Raw genomic sequence first — 20017 nt, 5'->3', positions numbered from 1 at the left:
ATATTAAATATCTTGTGAAGGGAAGGTTATACGAGAAAATAACTTGAACTTCAACACATGTATCACAAAACAAAATGTTTGGGGACTCATGTTATAGGACTTTTTTTCTTAAAATGATCCGGAAATCTGTCATTTTCGTTTGTATCTCCAATTTAGGAGCACCGTGTAATTTCCCCCAGTATCCCCCTATTTCTACGCTCTTGTCGTGAACTTTGAGTATAGAACAATAATATTTTATATTCTATGGTCTGTCATTATATTCCATTCATTTCAGTAAAACTTTCGATATGAACTGAATTGTAATTTATTGTGAATGTTTGCAGTGTCTAAAATCAGTATTTCCTTTTTAAACGGCACCAGGCACATGCGGGAATTCGAAAAATTTTAAAGAGCGCCACCTTACAGCACTCTGGTGAAGCAGACCACCAAAGCAACAGGTGGGTCTCTCAAAAAGTCTGAAACAAAATCGAATCAGTAAACACACCAGGTATTCTATGCATCTTATGTATAGGTAGAATGGAATTGCCATAGATTCTAACTGTGTAAGATGCATAGAAACTATGCATCTATGAACAGAACAATTATCGCAGTGCAGTTTCGCTTCCTACAATGCAATTATCGCTGTAATTTTCGATAATTGTTCTCCACATACATAGAATTTTTGACAGGAGGGAAATATTCGTAAGTAATTGCACAAGTGCATCAAAATTACCGATAATTTTGCATGACAGCGTGTTGTCATAAAAACTGCATGAGTTCATTTTCATTTTTGGAGAAAGAGCCCGACACCGAAGGTGGAGGGCTCTTTCTCCAAAAATGAAAATGACCGAATGCAGTTTTTCAAAGAAAACACGCTGGAATGCGAAATTATCCGGTCATTTTGATGCACGAGTGTAATTCGGGGGAATATTTCCCGAATAAACTGTTACATCACTTGTCAAACTGATGTAGAATGGAATTGCCATAGATTCGAACTGTGTAAGATGCATAGAAACTATGCATCTATGAACAGAACAATTATCGCAGTGCAGTTTCGCTTCCTACAATGCAATTATCGCTGTAATTTTCGATAATTGTTCTCCAGATACATAGAATTTTTGACAGGAGGGAAATATTCGTAAGTAATTGCACAAGTGCATCAAAATTACCGATAATTTTGCATGACAGCGAGTTGTCATAAAAACTGCATGAGTTCATCTTCATTTTTTGGAGAAAGATCCCGACACCGAATGCAGTTTTTCAAAGAATACACGCTGGAATGCGAAATCATCCTGTCATTTGGATGCACGAGTGTAACTCGTTGCAGAAGGCAATTCCAACATTCATGCGTTCGAAAAATCACTCGTTTTTGAATTTCGCATTCGTGTTGGAATACGCTCTATTAGTGATGACATCACACACCGCCATTGTAGTTCTCCTGTCAGTGTTCGGAATCCAAACAAACAAATTGTCAAATTAGTACGTTCTCGTTGAAGAAATTCTCTTATTTTGATGAATAAGATTATTTAAGGAACGATTTTACTATTAATTGATAGACAGAAGGCACGAGATTAATGCCTGTAAGTTCGAACTTGAAGTTCAACTAATAAACACGGCTTTTTACAAAATCTGGGGAATGATACAGGATTCAAACTTACTGGTATCAACCTCGTTTGATACTGAAATCGTTCCTCAAATACTCTCATTCATGAAAATAAGCCAATTCCTTCAACGACACGGTACTAATTTGATTGACAATTTATTTGTTTGGATTGCGAACACTGACAGGAGAACCAAAAATGGCGGTGTGTGACGTCACACTAATAGAACGTATAGGAGCCCATTCTGTAACTTGTTTTAGAATATACTATTATATCTATACGCAGAATCTCAATTGGGTCAGATCTGTAGTCACTGAAATATTTCTTAAAAAATTCGATATTCTTCTTATATTTTCTTTGGTTTTGGTATGGTCGACCTGAAATTTCGCATGAAGTTAGAAAATGCTATTTTTTATGTGAATGCAATATTTTTAAAATGATCGAAAAATCCAAAATTTGAACATCTATATTCACGGAACCCCTAGTCTGATTTTGCCTATTAACGAACTCTACCGCGGCATTCAAGATCTCAACCTACCCTGAACATTTCAAAATTCTAGGTTTTTTCATTCGGGACTCATCATGTTCACGACCGGCCGGACGGACATTAATGAATTTGACGCATTAACGATCAAATCCAACTTCCAATTATAAAAATTACGGTGTCGGATGTAATACCTCAAAGAGTGACCGACCGACGAAGAGTTAAAAGCGAACACATCAATTAAACATTTCATTTGATCTTATTCAAGACCTGTCGATCTAATATTCCATCATCGATACAACATATCGTTATTTCAGACACTCGATTACGCACACAGGAAGCTCATACGTAGCAGTAATAACAGAACGCAGCATTTAACCAATGCAGGTTTGGTTACAACTCTCTGGCCAACTTGTCATTAACTTCGAGATCTTCGACAAAAACTTGACACTTCGAGTTATTAGTTCCATGAAATCTCTATCGCGTTCATCTAGTAGCAACTGATTTCGTTGCGTCATTAACCTAGACTTGTTATGAATACTTGCGTTTCAACTGTAGGATTCCCTGAAAATAGGTAGCTGTTACATGTTTCATTGATTTTCCTGTCGAATGACTGAATGATTTGCAAGCGAAATCATTCTGGGTTCTCATGTCGTGGTTCGGATTTCACAGCCCTATATCAATGACATATGTCAAACAGAACTGACATCCGAAGCGTCATATGTATAGTTGAAATTTTGAAAACTTACTAAAGGGTGTTTTTTTAGAGCTATAGAACTTTTCATTGCAATAAAACAACGATGGATTATTCCATTGACATGAATTTTATTTATCCACAAGATAATCTTGTGGCATTACATTTTAAATATGATTTCTGGCATATGACCGCCACGGCTGGCTCGGATGTAGTCCAATCTGGACGTCCAATTTTCGATGACTTTTTACATTTGAGGCCGTATATCGGCAATAACACGGCGAATGTTGTCTTCCAAATGGTCAAGGGTTTGTGGCTTATCCGCATAGACCAATGACTTTACATAGCCCCACAGAAAGTAGTCTAGCGGTGTTAAATCACAAGATCTTAGAGGCCAATTCACAGGTCCAAAACGTGAAATTAGGCGGTCACCAAACGTGTCTTTCAATAAATCGATTGTGGCACGAGCTGTGTGACATGTTGCGCTGTCTGTTGGAACCACAGCTCCTGGACATCATGGTTGTTCAATTCAGGAATGAAAAAGTTAGTAGATAATCATGGCTCTTTTCCGATCGCCATTGACTGTAACGTTCTGGCCATCATCATTTTTGAAGAAATACGGACCAATGATTCCACCAGCCCATAAAGCGTACCAAACAGTCAGTTTTTCTGGATGTAACGGTGTTTCGACATACATTTGAGGATCAGCTTCACTCCAAATGCGGCAGTTTTGTTTGTTGACGTAGCCATTCAACCAGAAGTGCGCTTCATCGCTAAACAAAATAAAATGGACGTAGTGCGCGATACGTATTCGGCACAGAACCATTATTTTCTAAATGAAATTGCACTATTTGCAAGCGTTGTTCAAGCGTGAGTCTATTCATGAGGAATTGCCAAAACAAACTGAGAATAAATCACTTGACAGCTGTTAAATCGGTCTCCATCTTGAACAGTAATGCCAACTTAAAGTTATATACCTCGAAAAAAAATACCCGTTATGTTTCATTGATCTTCCTGTCGAATGCTTGAATGATTTGCAAGGGAGATCCTTCTGGGTTATCATGTCGTGGTTCGGATTCCACAGCCCTATATCAATGACATATGTCAAACAGAACTGTCATCCGAACCGTCATATGTATAGTTGAAATTGTGAAAACTTACTACATAAAAAAAGATTCTGTAGTATTATTATCATTTCACTGAATCGGGGTCTTCACAGCTCTGTTAGCATTCATATAATATTCATACATTCTCATACAGACCCCAGGGAGGCCGTCGATACTGTTAACAAAACTGACGACAATTTTAGGAGCCTTGGCTAACACTTCGTGAGTATCCAGAACTGACTTTCTCTTGTGAGTGGTTCTTAGGCAAGTCAGCTCCAGAATTTTGCACGCTATGTTGACTGACTTACCCAAACGGTACAAAAGCTATTTTCACCGACAGTGTCCTGTCAACAGTCCCACCATTACTCGAAGCTCAGCTCGGGGTACCTTCAGGAGTTTTCTGGTATAGGTCGGTGAAAGCACCACAAATTTCTTTGCCTAAGCAAGACCCGGAATATTCCTCCAAAGGGTTTTCTTAATGTTTCTCTTCCATTGTTGGCCTTGTATTGGTAAATTCCAACCCACAGAAGGGCTCAGAACCAAGAAGTGTAAACCTTAATGCCTTTTTTTGCAAGTTCATCGGATGTAATGGTCTCCCAGCCCACAGTGGTATGGTGTGGTGGATTGCGTAATCCATTCAAATTCAAAAATACACTCCTACAATTTTTCATCCATAGAAATTTTAAGGGAATCTTCAATATCTTATAAAGAACATCTTTTTTTTTTTTAAAAACCATGTTGAGAAAATCTGGCGCATATTTCTCGATGCACAAGAACATCCCTGTATATACATGAGAAAGTTCTCTCATTTCATAACATACAGTCTTGCGCCTACTCAACACAAAACGCCTTGTTCACACCTTACATTGAGCATCAGACCGTTTGATATTTAATATTACTATGTTGAAATAGTCCCTGGTAGTGATAAAGTTAATGTCAATGAGAGTGGAGCATTTTCATATTGAGTTAAATTCCTATTAGGTAGATTGAACTAAAACCTAACAAGAATAATGCACAACCGAACATTTTTTTAGGTAGACGTTGATCAATTCATAAGTATTTTGGTCTGGAAAAAATACATTCAGCGCTCGTACCCCAAACAGTGAGCTATAGCCTCTCTTCGTTTACATATATGATGTCATTTTGTTATGTGGTCTCCGAAGATGCAATTGGTCCATGAATAAACGAGCGCCCAAAAGCTCTATACATAAATGCTTTTATTATTTTTATTCATTTCGTCATAATGTCTGTAATTCCCAGATTTTGAGCACGGAACGAAATGAGAAATGCACTGATGTGAATTCGGCAGCTTTCGAGAACTCGTCATACACATTTTCGGGTAAACCAAAACGCAATTTCGGCTTGAATGAACGAGCGCTCAAAAACTTTCAACTTCCTCGTTCATTTTCTGATAAAAATATCGTTGTGGTCTGTCTTTTCGAAGTAAATATAGTAACAATAAACGTATTTGATAGAAATACTGTAACTAGATAACTAGCGTTTCTGATATCAACAGTAAATTTCAATGAATCTGAGAGTTCTGCGAAGGATTAATTCATACCGCTTCGATTAAAATTATCCAACAATCAAAATACATCACTTCTACCAAAATAGTAACCATGTGACCCAACTTGTTCCAAAACAGCTACACGCATTGATGAACGAGTTTAGTGACACCAACTTCGATTACCGTCATATTTTATACGAGGGCGATACGAAACTAAAATAGCTTATAATGTTTTATTATTTACAGGAATGACGTTCAACATATTGAGAAAAATTCTGAAACCACCTGAATTTTCGATGTTTACCGTTTAAGCGTTGAAATGCGTTCAATTTTAATTAAAAAGAGGTTCGGAAATTTTTATTAAAATATTGTACAGGGTATCACAAATTCGAAGCTCACTGAAATCTCGAAAACTAAAGGGTGTTTTTTAGAGCTATAGAACTTTAAATTGCAATGAAACAACGATGGATTATTCGATTGACATGGATTTTATTTATCCGCAAGATAATCTTGTGGCATTACATTTTAAATATGATTTCTGGCATATGACCGCCACGGCTGACTCGGATGTAGTCCAATCTGGACGTCCAATTTTCGATGACTTTTTCCAACATTTGTGGCCGTCTATCGGCAATAACACGGCGAATGTTGTCTTCCAAATGGTCAAGGGTTTGTGGCTTATCCGCATAGACGAATGACTTTACATAGCCCCACAGAAAGTAGTCTAGCAGTGTTAAATCACAAGATCTTGGAGGCCAATTCACAGGTCCAAAACGTGAAATTAGGCGGTCACCAAACGTGTCTTCCAATAAATCGATTGTGGCACGAGCTGTGTGACATATTGCGCCGTCTTGTTGGAACCACAGCTCCTGGACATCATGTTATTAATCATGGCTCTATGCCGATCACCATTGACTGTAACGTTCTGGCCATCATCGTTTTTGAAGAAGTACGGACCAATGATTCCACCAGCCCATAAAGCGCACCAAACAGTCAGTTATTCTGGATGTAACGGTGTTTCGACATACACTTGAGGATTAGCTTCACTCCAAATGCGGCAGTTTTGTTTGTTGACGTAGCCATTCAACCAGAAGTGCGCTTCATCGCTAAACAAAATAAAATGAACGTAGTGCGCGATACGTATTCCGCACAGAACCATTATTTTCGACATAAAATTGCATTATTTGCAAGCGTTGTTCAGGCGTGAGTCTATTTATGATGAATTGCCAAACCGAACTGAGAATAAATCACTCGACAGCTGTTAAATCGGTCGCCATCTTGAACAGTAATGCCAACTTAAAGTTATATACCTCGAAAAAAAACACCCGTTAGAAAGGAGGAAAGAACTGACATGAAGTCAGGAGCAATTGACCACTCGTTCATTGATGCGACAATTGCACCCTTGGAGGCCACATAACTAGTTATGTGGCCTCCATATCTATATCTAGATCTATATATCTATATCTAGATATAGGTTGCGATTGGCGTATGAATGAACGAGTGGTCAATTGCTCCTGACTTCACGCCAGTTCTTCATAATTTCGACAAAGTCAAAATTCACTTCTCAAGGAATTACATAGAATAAAATAAAAAAAATAAATGACTGAAACCTAAAAAGAGATTAGAGCACAGAACAAAAATCATCCACCATTCTCAAAACCAGCATAGAGATGCAACCACGTTGCACCCTCAACTGTGACTTAGTTTATGATGAAGCCTTTTATTTTTAGGCTGTTTTCAACCGACGCAATCTTGTGGATGTGTGACGTTTGGTGGGACGTATATATACTTCAAATATCCGGTGATCTGTTATTTATAGCAATCCCAAAATTAGATCACTCACCTTGCATTTAGCATCCACTCCTCGGTTGAGTTTGGATCAGATACATCGCTAATCTCATTCAGATCTTTTGGAGGCTAGTGTAGCCACGTTGTCGGCTTTTTATCGAATAAGGAACGATTTTTTCAGCTCATATTCGGAGATTTTCGACATTTCTATTTTTATAATGAAATCGTATGAGAGATATTTGAGAGATGGAGAGAGACATGAAATAGAACGAAAAGTGTAATTGTTCCAATTATACAAAGTGTATCATAAGTAATCTTTTGAATATTGAGCTCAAAAATCAATTCAACCCAAATTGCCTATATAAAATATGTCTGAAATAGAGGGTGCTTTATTTCAAATGTATAATATAGCATATAGTATTTGTATTTGTAATTGACTAATTTTTATCCATAACTTCCAGTTTCCAAATTGTTTCAGATATATTTGAAAAAATGTTTTTATTCGAATTTCGTGTGCTGATTGAATTAGATTTTTGAAAGGAAAACATACAGTTGAAGCAAAATCTTGGCTTGATGAGGAGTTTCCGGGGTCTGCACAAGGAAAATCAAACATCATTGATTGGTATTTATTTATTTATTTATTACTTGCCAAGTTTAAATCTGGTGAAATGAGCACCGAAGACGGCGAACGTAGTGGACTCCCAAAAGAGGCTGTCACCGACGAAAAAATCGATAAAGTTCACAAAATAATTTTGAATGACCGTAAAGTGAAGTTGATCGAGATAGCAGACATTGTGAAGATATCATCTGAACGTGTACATCATATCATTCACGAATATTTGTCCATGAGAAAGCTGTGTGCAAAATGAGAACTGCAAGAGCTCACAATCGACCAATAGCAACAACGTGTTAAGATTCTGAGCAGTGTTTGAAGCAGTTTAAGTGCAATAAACCTAAATTTTCGCGTCGATATGTGACAATGGATGAAACATGGCTCCATCATTTCACTCCGGAGACCAATCGACAGTAGGCCGAGTGGACTGCGCACGATGAACCGAATCCAAAGCAAGGAAAAACACAACAGTCAGCTGGCAAGGTAATGGCATCAGTATTCTGGGATGCTCAAGGTATAATATTCATTGATTGCCTCCAAAAGGACCAGACCATCAACAGCGATTATTAGATTGCGTTATTGGATCGTTTAAAGGATGAAATCGTTAAAAAACGGCCAGATTTGACGAAAACCAAGGAGCTGTTTCATCAAGACAATGCGGCGTGTCACAAATCAATGAAAACAATGGCAAAATTGCATGAATTGATCTTCGAATTGCTTCTGCATCCTCCGTATTCGCCAGATCTGGTCCCCAGCGTCTTTTTCCTGTTCTCAGACATCAAATGAATGCCTGCTGGAAAGAAATTCAGCGCCAATGAAGAAGTAATCGCCGAACCTGAGGTCTATTTTGAAGCGAAAGACAAATCGTACTACAAAAATGGTATCGAAAGGTTGGAAGATCGCTATAATTGCTGTATCGCCCTCGAAGGCAACTATGTTGAATAATAAAATCGAATTTTGCCAAAAAAATGTGTTTTACTATGGTGGAATATAGGAGCCTTTCAATTGGCCTGTTATGGATAAAAATTACTTTAAATTTTTCATATTCAACCCTGAATGCGGATCTTCTGGTTCAATTTAGCACATAATTTCGGGACACCCTGTATAAATGAACATAATTGTATTCTGAAAGTGTTGTAAATTCCACTCGAATTGAAACTGAGCTATGGCGACTAAAATTTCAGAGATTATAATAATTATCGGAGTTGTTTCTCGGAAGAAGTGAGTGGAAGAACAAACGATAAACTCCAAAGATAAACAAACAAACTGGTAGGTCGACCACAAAAACCGTTCGCGGAATTATGCGAAACGTTTTCGAGAATTTCACGGTGCAAAACCGAGAGATTGAGATTTTATTGAGCTATGAACGCTGATTCGTAACCACAAAGGTTTTTGTTATTTTCTTCGTCCAAGAGGAAGATTTTCTGTACTTCAACCTTCCTTGAAATTTGGAGTTTTTAAATAAGATAATGATCCTTCTCCCTAAAATATTTTCAGATCTCTTCAACTTCCGGTTATAACGGGAACAGATTACTGCTTCCTCATTTCAAATGGCACACCCAGTATCTTTTTGCATCATTGGATCAAAAATGTTCAGGGAATTTATAACTCAAATTCATCAAAACTCAAGATTTTCAAATTAGAACCTATATTTTTCATTATTTCAGCCGATTCTTTGTACATAAATAGTGGGGGTTACTTCAGCAAACCCTATACCTAAAATGAATAATTTAAGAGTTATCGAAAAAGGAGTTCAAATGAGGAAAAACCAAAATTTATAACTAAGTGAAGTAGTGTGACTCCAGAAAACACAGAAAGAAACTAAAATTCGATGTTTCCATAACTAAATTTGACATTTCAAGAATTGTGATGATTGAAAATTGTATTGGTTTATGTATTTGTCATCAATCTCAACGAAAAATTAATTAAAATTCATGAAATTTAAAATTTAGTTATCCAAACATCGAAATTTTAGTTTCCTTCTGTGTTTTCCAGTAGTCACAGACTTCTCCATTGCGGGTTTTCATCATTTAAGGTTCTTCCTTGATAAAAGTATTAATTTTAGGTATAGGGTTTGCTTTAGTAACCCCCACTATTTTTGTACGTAGAATTGACTGAAATAATAAAAATATAGGGTCTAACCTGAACATCTTGAGTTTTGACGAATTTGAGTCGTCCAAGTTTATGACCTTTTTATGAACACCCTGTACATTTTTGGTTCAAACCTCAAACAGTCTTATTACAATACTACGTATTCTGAGAATCGAAAAAGAAAAATATTTTTTCGAAAAAAGCTTTTCCCGCCGAAAAATTCAAAAAATCAGAGTCCTCATCCGCGACAATTTTTTTAACTCACGAACCGTTGAGTTTTTACCCAAGGTATGGCATATTGCCAAAATTGTCGTCAAAAAAGCTATCAAATGACGCGATAATATACTGGGTGTGCCATGTTGAGGCCATTTAAGAATTGCGTATCATCTCTCAATCTTTGTCCATAACCGAGAGTTAAAACCACAACTCAAATTTAAAACCGCAAAAAATTAGCAAAACTTCACCTTATCCTTCATTACCTATCTCACATTTAACACCAGAAATCAATGAAAAAAATTATATTCTGCTAGGTTTCTATGAAGTTTTCCAACTCTATTGAACAATCAAAATTATACAATCGAATGTAGTAGGTACATTCCGAGTATTCTCTTCGTTTGGCATTATATGAAGTTACGATGCGTTATTTAGGTGTATTTATTCTCAGGAAACCACTCATTAATGAATAAATAGGATGTCCGTTGTTCCTGATGACAATAATGGTCCCTGTACTACACACATGATGGCTTAGCAGAGCCAACTCATCGAAATACTCTAAAATAGTAATATTGCTAGGTGTGCTCTTCAGCGCTGGTATACCAGTGTGGAAAAGCCAAATGGAATAAATTCATTATCTTGGTTACTGTACAGGGTGAGCAAATTTCGATGTTTTAGCACTACAACTTTTAAACTAGAGGAGATAGATAAAATGTGATACCCCATTCTCGATCTCTTTTTCTGAGAAACTAATAAGAGTAGTATTCATTTTTGGACACCTTTTGTTTTCGAGTTATAAGCGAAAATTGGAAAAATGGCGATATCGAAGAAAATTTAAATCTCCGATGATACTGATGATAGAGCTCTGAAATTAAAACATTATACAAGTACTTTTTTACTGGAATCCAGTGGCGTGCTCATTTTTTAAAAAAAATTTCAATTACGAAGCTATGACCCTATGTTTTTTTAAATTTCTGTGCCATTTTTTTAAAGCTTAATTTTTCCTGGTTTCAAAAATATATAAAATCGTATCGTATGCCAAGGCGTTCGCGGTGAACAATTTGAACATCTACTTCATTAAAATTAATAATTTTTTGCTAAATTTCAGTTTTTGGTATTGTACCAAGTTTCCCTAATCACTTGATTTCAAGTTGAATTACCTATGTCTTCGAAGCGGTTGTTTTTAGCTGTTTTATCAAGGTTGTTCAATTCTTTCTTTCACGAAATTTCATCTAGGGAAAATTTTTCTTGTGAAATCCTGAACTGCATAGCATTTGCTGTGTTAATTTGAAAAAATACGAAAAAACTGGAGCGTATAATAATATGTCAGTCACGTATGTTGAAAGATCTAAAGAAAACAAAATTTTCAATATTTCGAGTCGACTTTTATTTGTATTCAATTCAATTTATAGTTTCATTAGTTGATTGATATCTTTCGATATAAAACATCGTCCAATATATCTTACAAAACACTTGTAAAAGACTTGAACACGATGAATCTAAGAATGCTGTTTGTGGTGTTAGTTGCAACGGTTATGAGTCCACTCAAAGAAATTTCGAATTGGGAGTTAGACGAAAATCTTCAATTGAAAGAAATATTCGAAAAATTTGTACAAAGGAGACCAGGATTCCAGTTTTGTGCATTCATTGATATAGATGAAAAAGATTTTCTCACAGGAAATGTTTGCCCACATATGAATTTAAATACAAATTCAAATATTCAGCTGAGTATTCAAATTCCAAATCACGTAATATTTTTTTTAGATACTCCTGAAGATATCAATGAAAAAATATCATTTCTTTTAAGTACAGGGTTTTATAAACCTTCTCTATCAACAGTTCTCTTTCTGAAAAATCATATGGAAGATTTAGAATTTCTAAAAGTAATTGAAGAAACTTTAAGGAAGCATCGAATCTACAGGTGTTTGATTATATTTTATTACAATGGAATAGAAGCTCTGTATTATAACGCTTTTAAAAGCACTTTCAGGGATTTTGAATATAACCAACAAATCAAATCAAATTCTTTACAATTTTTAAGACTCATATCTGGCTCAAACTTCAGAATGGCCGTTTTCCAGAATCCGCCAAGGATGTTCAAGGACGAAGCAGGAGAATGGCATTTTCGCGGGGATGATTTCTGGAAAACCATCCTTAAAGACGTAAATGGGTCTTCTGAATACATTGAAACAGAACCCTATGACTTAGATAATGCAAAAAATTCTATTATGAAAGGTGAAACTGACTTATGTCCAATGAGCTACTTCAGAACCAGCATTCCAGAAGATCTTGATTTTGCTGATCCCTTATTTAGTGAAGATTTGGTGATTGTGGTACCCAAATCAGATCTCATAGCGAGGCATAAGTACATTTTTATGGCTTTCTCGAAATCTGTTTGGTTTTTCATACTAATTTCGGTGTTTATTATGGTTTTATTTTTAGTGGTCGTTGGAAAAAAAAGGAAATCTCAAAATCAATCCATATCTGCAACATTGCTGGATGTTACCAACATACTGCTTGGAAAATCTGTTCAAATTTACCCTCATTTCAGTTGGTTGGAAAAAATTCTTCTGGGTTTATGTCAAATGAACAGCATTGTAATTATAGCTGCGTTCAATTCGGCCTTGATTTCATCTATTTTTTTGGATAAACATAATGACCAAATAGATACTGTGAAGGATCTCATCGAATCTAATCTGACACTTTATGCTCTGCCAGAAATGAAAAACATCGTTGAAAAATTTGCACCCTCTTTAAATAAACAACTAGTTAAAATACCTAGAAGAAATTATACTTCTCTATTGAAAAACCAGATTTATGGACAAGCTCTTGTTATGCCCAGGTCATTAACACATGAAGTTTTGGAAAATGTCAACGTCAAAGGTTCTGATATTGAATATAGAATCATGCGTGAACCAATCACTACAGGCTTCAGTACGTTTTTCTTCAGGAAAAGTTCACTATTAGTGCCGATAATGAGTGAGATAATCAAGAAAAATTCAGAAAACGGAGTGATATTGAAATACCAGCGGGTATATTCTAGTGAAAAACACGTATCTCAAAAAAACAGACCTCTATCAATGAGACATCTTGGAGGAATATTTTTGTTCTGGTTGATCGGAATTGGTATATCAATAATTGTATTTATTTTAGAGAAATTTCATATGCTATCGTAGATGATGTTTATTGTAAAAAGATCAGTTGTTCTGGCACTATTGGCACCTTTTCTCAATGATGAATTTAAGAAAATCAATTCTTGGATGTATTGAAAGTTTTATCACTTTTATCGCAATAAATATGTATAATGTGTTTTGATCCGTATGCCTTTGACCTGGTTGCTAACAAAAAATACTTGCTATACTATCTAGGTTTCGCAAAAAAAAATCAAAATTTAAACAGCTCCTTTATCAGGGTGTTGCAGTTTCTTTGTCAGTTAGTATAAATTGTCACATAAAGGGTGTTTTTTTTTCGAGGTATATAACTTTAAGTTAGTATTACTGTTGAAGATGGCGACCGATTTAACAGCTGTCAAGTGATTTATTCTCAGTTTGGTTTGGCAATTCATCATGAATAGACTCACGCCTGAACAACGCTTGCAAATAGTGCAATTTCATTTCGAGAATATTGGTTCTGTGCGGAATACGTATCGCGCACTACGTCCATTTCATTTTGTTTAGCGATGAAGCGCACTTCTGGTTAAATGGCTACGTCAACAAACAAAACTGCCGCATTTGGAGTGATGCTAATCCTCAAGTGTATGTCGAAACACCGTTACATCCAGAAAAACTGACTGTTTGGTGCGCTTTATGGGCTGGTGAAATCATTGGTCCGTACTTCTTCAAAAACGATGATGGCCAGAACGTTACAGTCAATGGTGATCGGTATAGAGCCATGATTACTAACTCTTTCAGTCCTGAATTGAACAACCATGATGTCCAGGAGCTGTGGTTCCAACAAGACGGCGCAACATGTCACACAGCTCGTGCCACAATCGATTTATTGAAAGACACGTTTGGTGACCGCCTAATTTCACGTTTTGGACCTGTGAATTGGCCTCCAAGATCTTGTGATTTAGCACCGCTAGACTACTTTCTGTGGGGCTATGTAAAGTCATTGGTTTATGCGGATAAGCCACAAACCCTTGACCATTTGGAAGACAACATTCGCCGTGTTATTGCCGATATACGGCCACAAATGTTGGAAAAAGTCATCGAAAATTGGACGTCCAGGTTGGACTACATCCGAGCCAGCCGTGGCGGTCATATGCCAGAAATCATATTTAAAATGTAATGCCACAAGATTATCTTGCGGATAAATAAAATTCATGTCAATCGAATAATCCATCGTTATTTTATTGCAATTTAAAGTTCTATAGCCAAAAAAACACCCTTTACATATCTAAAATATACCAGATGAATCAAAACGATTATGTTCGATCGAAATTTTTCTCCAATTTGCACTCTAGCAACATTACTTTCAAGGATTTCTCCAACAAACCCACTAAACACGTGTCATAAGCACTCGAAAATAGTGTGGCAGTGTTTAGGAAAACCGTTGTTTTGCAATTTGATATCAAAGTGACTGCGTAAGCATGCGTAGCCATTTCGAAATTAAGAGGCTGCATTTACAAGTAAGCATTCCACATTAATCAGTTGAGGTATTTGCCAACCATTCATTTCCAAATGAAGTTTATCTTCACTAAAACAAAACCACCTCTCATATCGCCTTTCGAACGGTATATGAAGCCCTCTGATCATTTTTGATCAAAATAGACTATGAAGACTAGAAGATTTGAGAGAGTAAAAATATACAGGGTGGTCCATTCGAAATAACGAACTTCATTTTCATTCCGAAAGAAGGAAAGATCTGACAACAGTGTAAATAGGACCATAATATCGGCCATGTCACAAGTTCCTTGCACACCAAATTATGCGATCCGTTTCTGAGATAATTGGGGATACTTGAAATTCACTCTGTAGAATAAGACTCCAATCTTCGTACAAAACTTCGAGTTAACAGTATATAAAATTCAATCACAGTACAGAAACAAATTAGGAAAGCCCTGACGTGAAGTCGGGACCTTTTAGGTACTCCTTCATTCATGCGCCAGTTGTACTCTTAGATATCACATAAGTATATATAAGTATGTATGTAGGCTCCAATGGTGCCCTTAAATCAATTTTTGGAGGTAGAATATGTTATATATCGGCGTTTTGCGATCTCATGTTTCATTATATATTATTCTATTTTATTCATAAGTCAGATGTAAATTGGTAAATGATGTTTTTTAAATATGACCAAAGGAAAAAATTTGACGGTGTTATATCAGAAGACCTTGGTGGCCAGCGAATATTTCAATTATCTGAAGTTCACAGACTATAATAGACACTTGGTTGATTTGCCGTGTGAAACCCAAACTTTGGTTGATTTCTGTAGTTTGATGAGAAATTCATATATGATGTTATATACACTGCGCAAAAGAATTAACGCACATTATGGAAATCTCAAATTTATTCTACAACTGAAGGTGTTCTCAATGATAATTATTTTTATCAGAATTATGCATGCATATGTTATCCACTTTCAACGTTTTTCTTCAATACAGATGTTTTTTCCCAGCAGGAATAAAAAAAGATGAGATTATCAGATTTTGAATGTATTAGCTCCATTCTGAAATTAGTTGTTCTCGATCAATTCTAGTGATCAATAGTTTTTCTTTCGTTTGATTTTCTACACTCGATCGCTATGCAACGCGAAACACGCAATTTGACCCAAGAGGAATGTGCCCAAGCTGTAGTTTTGCGAGAAGAAGGGTGGACATACACAAGAATTGCAGAAAGGTTTGGAGTTTCCCATACAAGTGTGTCCAGAATGTTGCAGCGATTCAGGAAGACAGGTATGAATGTCCGAAGACCAGGACAGGGAAGACCACGGGTAACAACTGCCATTCAAGAACGTTACTTGAGAGTTTCTTCGTTGAGACAACGGTTTGCAACCGCTCGCCTCCTTCAAAATCAGCTCGAGCAAACTCATGGGGTGCAAATTAGCACTCAGACAATAAGAAATCGCCTCAGAGAATATGATTTAAGGCCTCGTGTCGCGGCAAGAGACCCATCTCTTACCCCAGCCCATCGAAGGGCGCGTTTGGATTTTGCGAGAGAGCATATCCATTGGGAAGAGGCTGATTGGAAAAGAGTTCTTTTCACAGATGAGTCTAGATTCTGCCTCTACCATTGTGATCGACGTTCCCTTGTAAACAGACGTCCACATGAAAGATATACTCAGTGCAATTTCCTGAATACTACTGGTTTCGGGGGAGGATCGATTATGGTATGGGGTGGAATATCTTTGACTGCTCGCACAGACCTAGTGGTCGTTGATAATGGAGCTATGAATGCTGATAGGTATATAAGGAACATTCTTGAAGAGCATTTGCCCCATACATTGGTGAAAATTTCATTTTTATGGACGATAATGCCAGACCCCATCGTGCGCGCATCGTTCAGGAGTACCTTGAAGAGGTTGAAGTCTCTCGAATGGAATGGCCAGCAAGAAGTCCAGATCTCAATCCGATTGAGCAGGTTTGGGACAACCTCAATAGAAGGCTGAGAAGTTCAGAAAATCATCCAGCTACTCTAAAATGACTTAGGAATCCAACTCGGAGAAATCTGGGAAGGATTAGATCAGAACATTTTAAGATCACTCATTTTGAGTATGAACCGTCGTTGCCGAGCTGTAATTAACGCAAGGGGTAGAAATACCAAGTATTAAATCACTTATCAGCATTCCAGTATTTTGAAAATTGTTTATTTCTCTTCTTCCACATAAGATTCGGTGAAATCCTGAATTTTTCTTCCATTTAATGTGTCTTGTTTCGTTAAAAACCTTCCCTTCCCGAGAGAACATAAAAAATAAGTTATAAAGTCAATGTAGAGTTAACTTTCATTAAAATTGAGATTTTCAGAATGTGCGTTTTTTTTTGCGCAGTGTATAATAAATGGACCGACGACATTTCTGCTGTCATGTCGTGTCTCAAAAGATACAACAGAATATTCTTCGTGATAAGAAAAAATGATAAACTATGGTGTGAAATTTGCAGTCGTTTCATTTATGAAATAAACTTATAATTTTGTCTTTAAAAGCGGTTGTTTTTAGTTTTTTCATCAATGGTTTCAATTTTCTTCTTGGCCAAATGTTATCTAAGGCAAATTATTTTCTTCACTCATGACATGAAAAAATATGAAATATTATTATCCATTATTATCCAAGTAAACGAATACGAAATCCTGAACTGTTGCATAGGATTTGCCATGTTAATTGAAAAAATACGAAAAAACTGGAGCTTATAATAATATGTCAGTCACGTATGTTGAAAGATCTAAAGAAAACAAAATTTTCAATATTTCGATTCGACTTTTATTTGTATTCAATTCAATTTATAGTTTCATTAGTTGATTGATATCTTTCTATATAAAACATCGTCCAATATATCCTACAAAACACTTGTGAAAGACTTGAACACGATGAATCTAAGAATGCTGTTTGTGGTATTAGTTGCAACGATTATAATGAGTTCAATCAAAGAAATTTCGAATTGGGACTTGAATGAAAATCGTCAATTGAAAGAAACACTGATAAAATTTTTTAATAGAAAACCAGGATTCCAGTTTTGTGCATTCATTGATATAGATATATTTTATCCGAGTATTGAAAAAGATTTACTCAGAAAAAGTGTTTGTCCACATATGAATTTGAATACAAATTCAAAAATTCTTTTGAGTAATCAATCTCCAAAAGAGGTATTCATTTTTTTATATTCTCCTGAAGAAATCGCTGAGAAAATATCATTTCTTATGAGTACAGGGTTTTATAAACCTACTATTGCTACAGTTCTTTTTCTGAAAAATCGTATGGCGAATTTAGATTTTCTCAAAGAAGTTGAGAAAATTTTGAGAAAGCATCGAATCTTCAAGAGTTTGATTATATTTTATTATAATGGAATGAGAGCTATGTATTATGACGCATTTCAAAGAACTCTGAGGGAATTCAAATATCACCAACAATTGGAATCAAATGATATACTAATGTTTAGTAACATCTCTGGCATAAAGATTCGAATGGCCGTTTTCCAGAATCCACCAAGGATGTTCAAGGACGATGCAGGAGAATGGCAAATTGAGGGAAATAATTTCTGGAAAGCCATCCTTAAAGATTTTAATGGGTCTTCTGAATACATTGAAACAGCACCATATGACTTAGATAACGCAAAAAATTCTATTATGAAAGGTGAAGCTGATTTGTGTCCAATCAGCTACTTCAGAACCAGCATTCCAGAAGATCTTGATTTTTCTGAACCCTTAATTATTGAAGATTTGATGATTTTGGTACCCAAATCGGATCTCATACCGAGGCATATGTATATTTTTATGGCTTTATCGAAAACTGTCTGGTTTTTCATACTAATTTCGGTGTTTATTATGGTTTTATTTTTAGTGGTCGTTGGAAAAAAAAGGAAATCTCAAAATCAATCCATATCTGCAACAGTGCTGGATGTTACCAACATACTGCTTGGAAAATCTGTCCAAATTTACCCTCATTTCAGTTGGTTGGAAAAAATTCTTCTGGGTTTATGTCAAATGAACAGCATTGTTATTATTGCCGCTTTCAATTCGGCCCTGATTTCATCTATTTTTATGGATAAACATAATGATCAAATAGATACGGTGAAGGATCTCATCGAATCTAATCTGACACTTTATGCTCTGCCAGAAATGAAAAACATCGTTGAAAAATTTTCACCCTCTTTGAATAAGCAACTAGTTAAAATACCTAGGAGAAACTATAATTCTTTATTGAAAAACCAGATTTATGGACAAGCTCTTGTTATGCCCGAGTCATTAACGCTCGATATTTTAGGATTAGTCAACGTCAAAGGTTCTGATATTGAATATAGAATCATGCGTGAACCAATCACTACAGGCTTCAGTACGTTTTTCTTCAGAAAAAGTTCTCTATTGGTGCCGATAATTAGTCAGAAGATTAAGAGAAATCGCCAAAATGGGGTGATAGGAAAATACTGGGCCCAGAAGGAACGTCCTAGTGAAAAACACGTAACTCAAACAAAAAGACCACTCTCAATGAGCCATCTTGGAGGAATATTTTTATTCTGGTTGATTGGAATTGTTATATCAATAATTGTATTTATTTTAGAAAAATTTCATATGTTATCGTAGACTCAATTGATGTTTATTGTGAAAAACAAAAAAAAATTTGTTCTGGCACTATTGGCACTTTTTTTGATGATGAAAAAAAAAATTTTTCTTGGAATGTATTGAAAGTTTTATCACTTTGATCGCAATAAATATGTATAATGTGTTTTGATCCAAATGCCTTTGTCCTTTGACCTGGTTGCTAACCAAAAATGTCCTACGTAATATGAAATAAATGACCACTAGCCGAAAAATATGATTTTTTCAGAAAAGAAGACTCAAATAGAGCAATCGTTCAATAATACACAATGATCATAAACTAACTACCAAAATGATGTACAAATAAATGAGGTAATTTGTTGGAAATCAAAACAGTAGTGTAACTAAAAGTTGATGAAAGTAATACAAATACAGGCAGTATAATCGCAGATACTGGGACCCTAAAATGTATAAAAAAAACTATCAGTGGACTAAATGATTTATGAGTATATGCTTTTCTAATAGAAGTTTTAATTTTGAATGGGTATCTGGGCAGCCGCCACTATTGAAGCTTTCATCTGTTGACATTTCACAAGTGAAAACTATGCCAATACTAAAAATGGAACGATACACGTTTCAACAACGCAATGAAAATGCTAAAATACACTACACAAGGGGTGAAAATTCTGCAGTTACAGCTCGCAAAACTAAAGCACTTTTGGGTCGTCAATAGTGAAACTGGTGGAAAAATTT

At 35.8% G+C, this 20017-nt stretch overlaps 2 protein-coding genes across 2 annotated transcripts in view; one reads left to right on the top strand and one right to left on the bottom strand.

Moving 5' to 3' along the window:
* Positions 1 to 20017, bottom strand: part of LOC123684119 (protein sprouty) — a 101812-nt gene that overhangs the window by 68172 nt on the left and 13623 nt on the right. The gene's annotated exons all lie outside the window — the stretch shown is intronic.
* On the top strand, positions 12143 to 19424 carry LOC123684479. Its single transcript, XM_045623762.1, has 2 exons — positions 12143 to 13129; positions 18209 to 19424. Exons 1-2 carry the CDS (start codon positions 12143 to 12145, stop codon positions 19307 to 19309), a joined length of 2088 nt encoding a protein of 695 aa, XP_045479718.1. The 3' UTR covers positions 19310 to 19424.

The sequence above is a fragment of the Harmonia axyridis genome, chromosome 7, assembly GCF_914767665.1.
Source record: "Harmonia axyridis chromosome 7, icHarAxyr1.1, whole genome shotgun sequence".
Taxonomy (NCBI): domain Eukaryota; kingdom Metazoa; phylum Arthropoda; class Insecta; order Coleoptera; family Coccinellidae; genus Harmonia; species Harmonia axyridis.
The sequence above is the reverse complement of the archived record's forward strand: the minus strand, read 5'-3'. Positions and strand labels throughout refer to the sequence as shown.